The 14002-nt window shown below is 49.4% G+C and overlaps 1 protein-coding gene across 1 annotated transcript in view; it reads left to right on the top strand.

Moving 5' to 3' along the window:
* Window positions 1-14002, top strand: part of LOC135561991 (uncharacterized) — a 54546-nt gene continuing 40544 nt past the window's right edge. Inside the window, exons 1-5 of the mRNA XM_065004527.1 lie at window positions 1-45; window positions 384-521; window positions 8996-9186; window positions 10340-10545; window positions 12070-14002. The exon at window positions 12070-14002 is cut by the window's right edge and continues 496 nt beyond it. Of these exons, the coding sequence (XP_064860599.1) occupies window positions 1-45; window positions 384-521; window positions 8996-9186; window positions 10340-10545; window positions 12070-14002 (2513 nt within the window). The remainder of the gene's footprint in view (window positions 46-383; window positions 522-8995; window positions 9187-10339; window positions 10546-12069) is intronic.

Genomic DNA, 14002 nt, shown 5'->3' with positions numbered 1-14002 from the left:
ATGTTAACTATCCTGAGATACCTAACCTGGTCGTTATTAGGATACGTTAACTATCCTGAGATACCTAACCCTAACCTGGTCGTCATTAGGATACGTTAACTATCCTGAGATACCTAACCTGGTCGTCATTAGGATACATTAACTATCCCCCCCCCCTCTCTCCAGATCACCCAGGAGGCAGGAGAGTTTTGTCCTCATTAACCCCCCCCCCCTCTCCAGATCACCCAGGAGGCAGGAGAGTTTTGTCCTCATTAACCCCCCCCCTCTCTCCAGATCACCCAGGAGGCGGGAGAGTTTTGTCCTCAATAACTCCCCCCTCTCCAGATCACCCAGGAGGCGGGAGAGTTTTGTCCTCAATAACCCCCCCCTCTCTCTCTCTCCAGATCACCCAGGAGGCGGGAGAGTTTATGATCACCTTTCCGTATGGTTACCACGCTGGCTTCAACCACGGCTTCAACTGTGCCGAGTCGACCAACTTCGCTAGTGTCCGATGGATCGACTACGGCAAGGTGGCCACTCAGGTAAGATGGAGAGAACGCCACGCTGTTTACTCTGAACTATTTCTGTTGTGTGTATTTCCACGTGGAACCAGGGACCCCTCCAGAACTATGGTCAGTACCTCTGGGGGGAGGCATTACTTCTGGGTCTCAGGGCAGGTGATGTCACTTTCACAATAGAAGCTTCTAGCACACACAGCTAACAAGCTAGAGATTCTACTTCCCCTGGACACACAGCTAACAAGCTAGAGATTCTACTTCCCCCTGGACACACAGCTAACAAGCTAGAGATTCTACTTCCCCCTGGACACACAGCTAACAAGCTAGAGATTCTACTTCCCCCTGGACACACACAGCTAACAAGCTAGAGATTCTACTTCCCCCTGGACACACAGCTAACAAGCTAGAGATTCTACTTCCCCCTGGACACACACAGCTAACAAGCTAGAGATTCTACTTCCCCCTGGACACACAGCTAACAAGCTAGAGATTCTACTTCCCCCTGGACACACACAGCTAACAAGCTAGAGATTCTACTTCCCCCTGGACACACAGCTAACAAGCTAGAGATTCTACTTCCCCCCTGGACACACAGCTAACAAGCTAGAGATTCTACTTCCCCTGGACACACAGCTAACAAGCTAGAGATTCTACTTCCCTGGACACACAGCTAACAAGCTAGAGATTCTACTTCCCCCTGGACACACACAGCTAACAAGCTAGAGATTCTACTTCCCCCTGGACACACAGCTAACAAGCTAGAGATTCTACTTCCCCCTGGACACACACAGCTAACAAGCTAGAGATTCTACTTCCCCCTGGACACACAGCTAACAAGCTAGAGATTCTACTTCCCCTGGACACACAGCTAACAAGCTGGAGATTCTACTTCCCCCCCTGGACACACAGCTAACAAGCTAGAGATTCTACTTCCCCTGGACACACACAGCTAACAAGCTAGAGATTCTACTTCCCCCTGGACACACACAGCTAACAAGCTAGAGATTCTACTTCCCCTGGACACACAGCTAACAAGCTAGAGATTCTACTTCCCCCTGGACACACACAGCTAACAAGCTAGAGATTCTACTTCCCCCTGGACACACAGCTAACAAGCTAGAGATTCTACTTCCCCCTGGACACACAGCTAACAAGCTAGAGATTCTACTTCCCCCTGGACACACAGCTAACAAGCTAGAGATTCTACTTCCCCCCTGGACACACAGCTAACAAGCTAGAGATTCTACTTCCCCTGGACACACACAGCTAACAAGCTAGAGATTCTACTTCTCCCCTGGACACACAGCTAACAAGCTAGAGATTCTACTTCCCCCCTGGACACACAGCTAACAAGCTAGAGATTCTACTTCCCCTGGACACACACAGCTAACAAGCTAGAGATTCTACTTCCCCCTGGACACACACAGCTAACAAGCTAGAGATTCTACTTCCCCCCTGGACACACAGCTAACAAGCTAGAGATTCTACTTCCCCCTGGACACACACAGCTAACAAGCTGGAGATTCTACTTCCCCCTGGACACACACAGCTAACAAGCTAGAGATTCTACTTCCCCCTGGACACACAGCTAACAAGCTAGAGATTCTACTTCCCCCTGGACACACAGCTAACAAGCTAGAGATTCTACTTCCCCCTGGACACACAGCTAACAAGCTAGAGATTCTACTTCCCCCTGGACACACAGCTAACAAGCTAGAGATTCTACTTCCCCCTGGACACACAGCTAACAAGCTAGAGATTCTACTTCCCCCTGGACACACATCTAACAAGCTAGAGATTCTACTTCCCCCCTGGACACACATCTAACAAGCTAGAGATTCTACTTCCCCCCTGGACACACAGCTAACAAGCTAGAGATTCTACTTCCCCCTGGACACACAGCTAACAAGCTAGAGATTCTACTTCCCCCTGGACACACACAGCTAACAAGCTAGAGATTCTACTTCCCCCTGGACACACACATCTAACAAGCTAGAGATTCTACTTCCCCCCTGGACACACAGCTAACAAGCTAGAGATTCTACTTCCCCCTGGACACACACAGCTAACAAGCTAGAGATTCTACTTCCCCCTGGACACACACAGCTAACAAGCTAGAGATTCTACTTCCCCCTGGACACACAGCTAACAAGCTAGAGATTCTACTTCCCCCTGGACACACACAGCTAACAAGCTAGAGATTCTACTTCCCCCCTGGACACACACAGCTAACAAGCTAGATATTCTACTTCCCCCTGGACACACACAGCTAACAAGCTAGAGATTCTACTTCCCCCCTGGACACACAGCTAACAAGCTAGAGATTCTACTTCCCCTGGACACACAGCTAACAAGCTATAGATTCTACTTCCCCTGGACACACACAGCTAACAAGCTATAGATTCTACTTCCCTCTGGACACACAGCTAACAAGCTGGAGATTCTACTTCCCCTAGACACACAGCTAACAAGCTAGAGATTCTACTCCCCCTGGACACACACAGCTAACAAGCTGGAGATTCTACTTCCCCCCTGGACACACACAGCTAACAAGCTAGAGATTCTACTTCCCCTGGACACACAGCTAACAAGCTAGAGATTCTACTTCCCCCTGGACACACACAGCTAACAAGCTAGAGATTCTACTTCCCCTGGACACACAGCTAACAAGCTAGAGATTCTACTTCCCCCTGGACACACAGCTAACAAGCTAGAGATTCTACTTCCCCTGGACACACACAGCTAACAAGCTAGAGATTCTACTTCCCCCTGGACACACACAGCTAACAAGCTAGAGATTCTACTTCCCCCTGGACACACACAGCTAACAAGCTAGAGATTCTACTTCCCCCTGGACACACACAGCTAACAAGCTAGAGATTCTACTTCCCCCTGGACACACAGCTAACAAGCTAGAGATTCTACTTCCCCTGGACACACAGCTAACAAGCTGGAGATTCTACTTCCCCCCCTGGACACACAGCTAACAAGCTAGAGATTCTACTTCCCCTGGACACACACAGCTAACAAGCTAGAGATTCTACTTCCCCCTGGACACACACAGCTAACAAGCTAGAGATTCTACTTCCCCTGGACACACAGCTAACAAGCTAGAGATTCTACTTCCCCCTGGACACACACAGCTAACAAGCTAGAGATTCTACTTCCCCCCCTGGACACACAGCTAACAAGCTAGAGATTCTACTTCCCCCTGGACACACAGCTAACAAGCTAGAGATTCTACTTCTCCCCTGGACACACAGCTAACAAGCTAGAGATTCTACTTCCCCCCTGGACACACAGCTAACAAGCTAGAGATTCTACTTCCCCTGGACACACACAGCTAACAAGCTAGAGATTCTACTTCTCCCCTGGACACACAGCTAACAAGCTAGAGATTCTACTTCCCCCCTGGACACACAGCTAACAAGCTAGAGATTCTACTTCCCCCTGGACACACACAGCTAACAAGCTAGAGATTCTACTTCCCCCTGGACACACACAGCTAACAAGCTAGAGATTCTACTTCCCCCCTGGACACACAGCTAACAAGCTAGAGATTCTACTTCCCCCTGGACACACACAGCTAACAAGCTGGAGATTCTACTTCCCCCTGGACACACACAGCTAACAAGCTAGAGATTCTACTTCCCCTGGACACACAGCTAACAAGCTAGAGATTCTACTTCCCCCTGGACACACAGCTAACAAGCTAGAGATTCTACTTCCCCCTGGACACACAGCTAACAAGCTAGAGATTCTACTTCCCCTGGACACACAGCTAACAAGCTAGAGATTCTACTTCCCCCTGGACACACAGCTAACAAGCTAGAGATTCTACTTCCCCCTGGACACACATCTAACAAGCTAGAGATTCTACTTCCCCCTGGACACACATCTAACAAGCTAGAGATTCTACTTCCCCCTGGACACACAGCTAACAAGCTAGAGATTCTACTTCCCCTGGACACACAGCTAACAAGCTAGAGATTCTACTTCCCCCTGGACACACACAGCTAACAAGCTAGAGATTCTACTTCCCCCTGGACACACACAGCTAACAAGCTAGAGATTCTACTTCCCCCTGGACACACAGCTAACAAGCTAGAGATTCTACTTCCCCCTGGACACACACAGCTAACAAGCTAGAGATTCTACTTCCCCCTGGACACACACAGCTAACAAGCTAGAGATTCTACTTCCCCCTGGACACACAGCTAACAAGCTAGAGATTCTACTTCCCCTGGACACACACAGCTAACAAGCTAGAGATTCTACTTCCCCCCTGGACACACACAGCTAACAAGCTAGATATTCTACTTCCCCCTGGACACACACAGCTAACAAGCTAGAGATTCTACTTCCCCCCTGGACACACAGCTAACAAGCTAGAGATTCTACTTCCCCTGGACACACAGCTAACAAGCTATAGATTCTACTTCCCCTGGACACACACAGCTAACAAGCTATAGATTCTACTTCCCTCTGGACACACAGCTAACAAGCTGGAGATTCTACTTCCCCTAGACACACAGCTAACAAGCTAGAGATTCTACTCCCCCTGGACACACACAGCTAACAAGCTGGAGATTCTACTTCCCCCCTGGACACACACAGCTAACAAGCTAGAGATTCTACTTCCCCCTGGACACACAGCTAACAAGCTAGAGATTCTACTTCCCCCTGGACACACACAGCTAACAAGCTAGAGATTCTACTTCCCCCTGGACACACAGCTAACAAGCTAGAGATTCTACTTCCCCCTGGACACACAGCTAACAAGCTAGAGATTCTACTTCCCCCTGGACACACACAGCTAACAAGCTAGAGATTCTACTTCCCCCCTGGACACACAGCTAACAAGCTGGAGATTCTACTTCCCCCTGGACACACACAGCTAACAAGCTGGAGATTCTACTTCCCCCCTGGACACACACAGCTAACAAGCTAGAGATTCTACTTCCCCTGGACACACAGCTAACAAGCTAGAGATTCTACTTCCCCCTGGACACACACAGCTAACAAGCTGGAGATTCTACTTCCCCCCTGGACACACAGCTAACAAGCTGGAGATTCTACTTCCCCCCCTGGACACACAGCTAACAAGCTGGAGATTCTACTTCCCCTGGACACACAGCTAACAAGCTAGAGATTCTACTTCCCCTGGACACACAGCTAACAAGCTATAGATTCTACTTCCCCTGGACACACAGCTAACAAGCTATAGATTCTACTTCCCTCTGGACACACAGCTAACAAGCTGGAGATTCTACTTCCCCTAGACACACAGCTAACAAGCTAGAGATTCTACTCCCCCTGGACACACACAGCTAACAAGCTAGAGATTCTACTTCCCCCTGGACACACAGCTAACAAGCTAGAGATTCTACTTCCCCCTGGACACACACAGCTAACAAGCTAGAGATTCTACTTCCCCTGGACACACAGCTAACAAGCTAGAGATTCTACTTCCCCCTGGACACACACAGCTAACAAGCTAGAGATTCTACTTCCCCCTGGACACACACAGCTAACAAGCTAGAGATTCTACTTCCCCCTGGACACACAGCTAACAAGCTAGAGATTCTACTTCCCCCTGGACACACAGCTAACAAGCTAGAGATTCTACTTCCCCCTGGACACACAGCTAACAAGCTAGAGATTCTACTTCCCCCTGGACACACAGCTAACAAGCTAGAGATTCTACTTCCCCCTGGACACACAGCTAACAAGCTAGAGATTCTACTTCCCCCCTGGACACACACAGCTAACAAGCTGGAGATTCTACTTCCCCCTGGACACACACAGCTAACAAGCTAGAGATTCTACTTCCCCCCTGGACACACACAGCTAACAAGCTAGAGATTCTACTTCTCCCCTGGACACACAGCTAACAAGCTAGAGATTCTACTTCTCCCCTGGACACACAGCTAACAAGCTAGAGATTCTACTTCCCCCTGGACACACACAGCTAACAAGCTAGAGATTCTACTTCCCCCCTGGACACACACAGCTAACAAGCTGGAGATTCTACTCCCCCCTGGACACACAGCTAACAAGCTAGAGATTCTACTTCCCCCTGGACACACACAGCTAACAAGCTAGAGATTCTACTTCCCCCTGGACACACACAGCTAACAAGCTAGAGATTCTACTTCCCCCCTGGACACACACAGCTAACAAGCTAGAGATTCTACTTCCCCCTGGACACACAGCTAACAAGCTAGAGATTCTACTTCCCCCTGGACACACAGCTAACAAGCTAGAGATTCTACTTCCCCCTGGACACACACAGCTAACAAGCTAGAGATTCTACTTCCCCCTGGACACACAGCTAACAAGCTAGAGATTCTACTTCCCCTGGACACACAGCTAACAAGCTAGAGATTCTACTTCCCCCTGGACACACAGCTAACAAGCTAGAGATTCTACTTCCCCTGGACACACAGCTAACAAGCTAGAGATTCTACTTCCCCCTGGACACACACAGCTAACAAGCTAGAGATTCTACTTCCCCCTGGACACACACAGCTAACAAGCTAGAGATTCTACTTCCCCCTGGACACACACAGCTAACAAGCTAGAGATTCTACTTCCCCTGGACACACAGCTAACAAGCTAGAGATTCTACTTCCCCCCTGGACACACACAGCTAACAAGCTAGAGATTCTACTTCCCCTGGACACACAGCTAACAAGCTGGAGATTCTACTTCCCCCTGGACACACAGCTAACAAGCTAGAGATTCTACTTCCCCCTGGACACACAGCTAACAAGCTAGAGATTCTACTTCCCCCTGGACACACACAGCTAACAAGCTAGAGATTCTACTTCCCCTGGACACACAGCTAACAAGCTAGAGATTCTACTTCCCCTGGACACACAGCTAACAAGCTAGAGATTCTACTTCCCCTGGACACACAGCTAACAAGCTAGAGATTCTACTTCCCCCTGGACACACAGCTAACAAGCTAGAGATTCTACTTCCCCCTGGACACACAGCTAACAAGCTAGAGATTCTACTTCCCCCTGGACACACAGCTAACAAGCTAGAGATTCTACTTCCCCTGGACACACAGCTAACAAGCTAGAGATTCTACTTCCCCCCTGGACACACACAGCTAACAAGCTAGAGATTCTACTTCCCCCCTGGACACACAGCTAACAAGCTAGAGATTCTACTTCCCCTGGACACACAGCTAACAAGCTAGAGATTCTACTTCCCCCTGGACACACACAGCTAACAAGCTAGAGATTCTACTTCCCCCCCTGCACACACAGCTAACAAGCTAGAGATTCTACTTCCCCCTGGACACACAGCTAACAAGCTAGAGATTCTACTTCCCCCCCTGCACACACACAGCTAACAAGCTAGAGATTCTACTTCCCCTGGACACACAGCTAACAAGCTAGAGATTCTACTTCCCCCTGGACACACAGCTAACAAGCTAGAGATTCTACTTCCCCCTGGACACACAGCTAACAAGCTAGAGATTCTACTTCCCCCTGGACACACACAGCTAACAAGCTAGAGATTCTACTTCCTCCTGGACACACAGCTAACAAGCTAGAGATTCTACTTCCCCCTGGACACACACAGCTAACAAGCTAGAGATTCTACTTCCCCTGGACACACAGCTAACAAGCTAGAGATTCTACTTCCCCTGGACACACAGCTAACAAGCTAGAGATTCTACTTCCCCTGGACACACAGCTAACAAGCTAGAGATTCTACTTCCCCCTGGACACACACAGCTAACAAGCTAGAGATTCTACTTCCCCCTGGACACACAGCTAACAAGCTAGAGATTCTACTTCCCCCTGGACACACAGCTAACAAGCTAGAGATTCTACTTCCCCCCTGGACACACAGCTAACAAGCTAGAGATTCTACTTCCCCTGGACACACAGCTAACAAGCTAGAGATTCTACTTCCCCTGCACACACTAAATAGTATGCTAGTCTGGTTCCTAACCCTCCTCCCTACCTCTCTAGTCTCCTTTTGTGGAGAGGTTCCACACTAAAAAGTATGCTAGTCTGGTTCCTAACCCTCCTCCCTACCTCTCTAGTCTCCTTTTGTGGAGAGGTTCCACACTAAAAAGTATGCTAGTCTGGTTCCTAACCCTCCTCCCTACCTCTCTAGTCTCCTTTTGTGGAGAGGTTCCACACTAAATAGTATGCTAGTCTGGTTCCTAACCCTCCTCCCTACCTCTCTAGTCTCCATTTGTGGAGAGGTTCCACACTAAATAGTATGCTAGTCTGGTTCCTAACCCTCCTCCCTACCTCTCTAGTCTCCATTTGTGGAGAGGTTCCACACTAAATGGTATGCTAACTCCCTTCTCCCCTCCTCCCTACCTCTCTAGTCTCCATTTGTGAAGAGGTTCCACACTAAATAGTATGCTAATTCCCTTCTCCCCTCCTCCCTACCTCTCTAGTCTCCATTTGTGGAGAGGTTCCACACTAAATAGTATGCTAACTCCCTTCTCCCCTCCTCCCTAGTGTACATGCAGTAAAGACATGGTGAAGATCAGCATGGATCCCTTTGTGAAGTGGTTCCAACCGGACCGCTATGCTGTGTGGAAGCTGGGGAAAGACTCCTGTCCTCTGGACCACACCCGAGCCACGCCCGCCACCACCCCAGAACTGCAGAACTGGCTTCAGCGCAGCCGGGTCAAGACCCCTGTGAACAGGTATGGGGATGGAGGGAGGGAGGGAGGAGGAGGAGGAGGAGGGAGGAGGAGGATGGGGATGGAGGGAGGGAGGAGGAGTATGGGGATGGAGGGAGGGGTGTGGGAGGATGAGGATGGAGGAGGAGGATGGGGAGGGAGGAGGGGTGGGGTGGGAGGAGGAGGAGGATGGGGAGGGAGGAGGGGTGTGGGAGGATGGGGTGGGAGGAGGAGGATGGGGAGGGAGGAGGAGGATGAGGAGGGGTGTGGGAGGAGGAGGATGGAGGAGGAGGATGGGGAGGGAGGAGGGGTGTGGGAGGAGGAGGATGGGGAGGGAGGAGGGGTGTGGGAGGAGGAGGAGGAGGATGGGGAGGGAGGAGGGGTGTGGGAGGAGGAGGAGGATGGGGATGGAGGGAAGGAGGAGGATGGGGAGGGAGGATGGAGGATGGGGAGGGAGGAGGGGTGTGGGAGGATGGGGTGGGAGGAGGAGGAGGATGGGGAGGGAGGAGGGGTGTGGGATGGGGATGGAGGGAAGGAGGAGGATGGGGAGGGAGGAGGGGTGTGGGAGGAGGAGGATGGGGATTGAGGGAGGAAGAGGAGAGGATGGAGGGAGGAAGAGTATGGGGATGGAGGGAGGGGTGTGGGATGATGAGGAGGGGGAGGGGTGTGGGAGGAGAAGGAGGGGTGTGGGAGGAGGAGGATGAAGGGAGGGAGGAGGAGGATGGGGATGGATGGAGGGGTGTGGGAGGATGGGGAGGGAGGAGGGGTGTGGGAGGAGGAAGATGGGGTGTGGGAGGAAGAGGGAGGAGGAGGATGGGGATGAGGGAGGAGTTTGGATGGGGATGGAGGGTGTGGGAGGAGGAGTTTGGATGGGGATGGAGGAAGGAGGAGTTTGGATGGAGATTGAGGAAGGAGGAGTTTGGATGGGGAGGGAGGAGTTTGGAGGGGTGTGGGAGGAGGAGTTTGGATGGGGATGGAGGGGTGTGGGAGGAGGTGGGAGGAGTTTGGAAGTGTGTGTGAACATGCATTGAATATATATATATATATATATACTTCCAAACTCCTCCCTCCTCCTCCCACACCCCTCCATCCCCATCCAAATATATATATATTTATATGTTTAATTGTTCTGAATAAGTGGCATGTCAAAGAGATGCTAAATTTGTCCCCTTTACAGCAGCCTCTCACACCCACGGACCAGATCCAAGCGCCTGAGGACCAGCGAGGAGCCTGTCGCCTTGGAAGGGTGTTCTGTCCTGGGAAGGAGGAGGGGCCTCGGAGGCACCCTGGGTCCCAAGGTCCAGAGAGGCTGCAGGGCTGGGGAGGATGAGGACGATGAGGAGGAAGGAGAGGATCAGACTGAGAATACACTCCGGCTCCCTGGTAAGAGATTAGTTTATGTGATTCTGAATGATTTATTGATCGATGGTAAGAGATCCTATTAAATGACTAGAGGGGCTATGTCATAAACCGTCAACGTTCCAGAATGGGATGAAAATGTCAGCCATATTGGTCAGGGAGAAATCCAAACCAGTCTAATTGGAATGAATGGCAGTAGAGCCATAATTCTGATACTTAAAATAAAACTAAGGTGTGTGATATATCAGAAATTATGCAATATAATTATTGTCAACCTAAAATATTCTCCCAAAAAATGAATGGGAACCATTTGTCTAAAACAGTCTGGCTAACTAACAGATATACAGTGCAGATTAAATTCTTTAACTTCTTTATTTTACACCATGTCTTATAAACAGCACTGGTAAAGCGTGGTGGACCAACTCCCTGACCAACATGGCTGCCCTTTATCCCATCATAAGCAGGTTCATGTCCATTCTAGAATTGTAATTCCTAATTCTATGGGTAACTCATCATAAGCAGGTTCATGTCCATTCTAGAATTGTAATTCCTAATTCTGTGGGTAACCCATCATAAGCAGGTTCATGTCCATTCTAGAATTGTAATTCCTAATTCTGTGGGTAACCCATCATAAGCAGGTTCATGTCCATTCTAGAATTGTAATTCCTAATTCTATGGGTAACCCATCATAAGCAGGTTCATGTCCATTCTAGAATTATAATTCCTAATTCTATGGGTAACTCATCATAAGCAGGTTCATGTCCATTCTAGAATTGTAATTCCTAATTCTATGGGTAACCCATCGTAAGCAGGTTCATGTCCATTCTAGAATTATAATTCCTAATTCTATGGGTAACTCATCGTAAGAAGGTTCATGTACATTCTAGAATTATAATTCCTAATTCTATGGGTAACTCATCATAAGCAGGTTCATGTCCATTCTAGAATTATAATTCCTAATTCTATGGATAACTCATCATAAGCAGGTTCATGTCCATTCTAGAATTGTAATTCCTAATTCTATGGGTAACTCATCATAAGCAGGTTCATGTCCATTCTAGAATTATAATTCCTAATTCTATGGGTAACTCATCATAAGCAGGTTCATGTCCATTCTAGAATTGTAATTCCTAATTCTATGGGTAACTCATCATAAACAGGTTCATGTCCATTCTAGAATTGTAATTCCTAATTCTGTGGGTAACCCATCATAAGCAGGTTCATGTCCATTCTAGAATTGTAATTCCTAATTCTATGGGTAACTCATCATAAGCAGGTTCATGTCCATTCTAGAATTGTAATTCCTAATTCTGTGGGTAACTCATCATAAGCAGGTTCATGTCCATTCTAGAATTGTAATTCCTAATTCTATGCGTTAGAGATCCAAACGGACCCAAGCCTTTTTCTTCTGTTATATCTTCTGGATTCGAGTCCATGTAGACTAATATTTTATCATTCAAATGTTGTTGTTTTTTGACCATCTCAAAGGTATTTAAACATTTTTTTTTTATCTGAGAGCGGATTTTCTGTTGTGTCTCTGTTCCACAGGTCCTTGTCGGCAGATGTGTGTGGTGAAAGTCAACAGAATGGAAGTGGAGAGTGACCGGTTGGCCTTCCCCTGTCCTCCTGAACCTCTGCGCCCCTCGTCTTTCCCCTCTCCCTCACCCTCTTCCGACTTCTCTTCTCGCCCCTCACCCTTTCTGACCCCTGTCTCAGTGGACACCACAGAACAAGGGACAGGGGCGGGGACTCACCCTTCACCCCATCTGCATCCCACTAACCCCCCACAGAACCCCTCAGGGTCAGAGTTCGCAGAGGTCATTAAAGGACCCCATCAGAGGTCCGAGGCGGCCCCTACACCTGCCCGATCAGAAAGAAGAGAAATCCCCGGAGGACCGTTTAAGTCAGTATGTATAGAGTTGACTCCACTGGGACAGGTCCCCGAGGACTGCTCTGTGGATGTCCACCCCTCTCCAGACCCCTTACGGACCAGGTTACCTTCCCCCAGAACGGTGCACCCGACTGGGGCTCAGGGGTGTACGGACTCGGCCTGTGGCCCTGGAGCTTTTCAATCAAGTTCTTCTTCCGTAGAGAAGTCGTCTTTAAACCTAACCTCAACCCTAGCCCCCGGCACTGAGTATAAAATGGATACGTGTCATGGTACTGCGGTTAATATTACTACTACTACTACTACTACTACTACTACTACTACACACAGCAGTCACACCTCTGAAAGCAAAACACCAGCACTTTACAATGACATTGACACGAATACTGACTCCGGGTCCAGAGGACGTGTTATTTCCAACTCTAGTTCTGGTTCTGGTCCAGCTAACTTGTTCAGGTGTAGTGAAAAAAACTGCACTCCCGTTGAAAACCGTTCCTCTCTCCCTATGTGTACTACACACAACCGTGTCCCCATACAAAACCCTTCCCTTCTTCCGAGGTGTAGTTTACGAGACTGTTGCCCTCCTCTCCTCCAGAGGAACAACGGGGTGGACATGCCTTTCCTCACTCCAGAACTGTCTGGAGAGACGAGGTTCTGCCCGCCCCTGCCGCCCGTTCTCACCCAGGAGATGCCCTCCCTCACACTCGCCGTCAGCGGAGGTCACGCCGAGATCAAAGGTCCGAGGTCGTCCTCCTCCTCGACTGGCCGACACGGTGGTGCTCTAACCTTACCGGATTTGCCGGGCAGTCACCCGGTCCTCGCCCCCGTGCTCCGACGCGAGACACCCACGACCCTCTCGCCAGGAACGGAGACGTTAACGGGCGAGGTGTGCGAGGTGGAGTTGGCGTCAAAGAAGTCGGAGGAAGAGGATTTTCCACCGTTAGCGCCTTACAGAGACTGGCGCTTGGGTTCTGCTGAAGACCACCATAGACCAGAGCTGGATTTACAGTTAGCGGCTTACGTGGCTAATGCAACTAGCAATGCTCGGCCCAAAATGGCCGCCTCTGATCACAAAATGGCCCCCTCTCGGCACTCTGGTCCTACTGAAGACCACCACCATAGGCCAGAGTTGGAGTCACAGGTAGCAGCTTACGCGGCGGCTAGTGCAACCAGCGACGCTCAACCCGAAATGGACGCCTCTCTGCACAAAATGGCCGCCGACGCTTCCCATCTAGAAGCACTACCAATCCAAACATTGTCTGAGACAGTGCTGACCACCGACAACCACTGTAGTCGAACCTCCGCGGAGACTCATGCTAGCAATAATAACCACATGCTCTGTGACGTTACACTACTGCCAACGCAGCAAATCCAGAAACACGGGTCCTCGACGGCAACAGTATCCATGGACTCCGACTCAGAAGGATCCTCTCAAAGAGACGATGTATTTAGAGACTCCAGTACGAAGGGTTTATATCTAGCTAGCACCAGTTTGACTTCTAAAGATAAGTTGGCCCACTCTTCTGAGCTGAGTGAATTGAATGACCATTCAGCAACAGTACAACACCAACACGACCATGACCAAACTCCACA

The sequence above is a fragment of the Oncorhynchus nerka genome, linkage group LG18, assembly GCF_034236695.1.
Source record: "Oncorhynchus nerka isolate Pitt River linkage group LG18, Oner_Uvic_2.0, whole genome shotgun sequence".
Classification (NCBI taxonomy): domain Eukaryota; kingdom Metazoa; phylum Chordata; class Actinopteri; order Salmoniformes; family Salmonidae; genus Oncorhynchus; species Oncorhynchus nerka.
The sequence above is the reverse complement of the archived record's forward strand: the minus strand, read 5'-3'. Positions and strand labels throughout refer to the sequence as shown.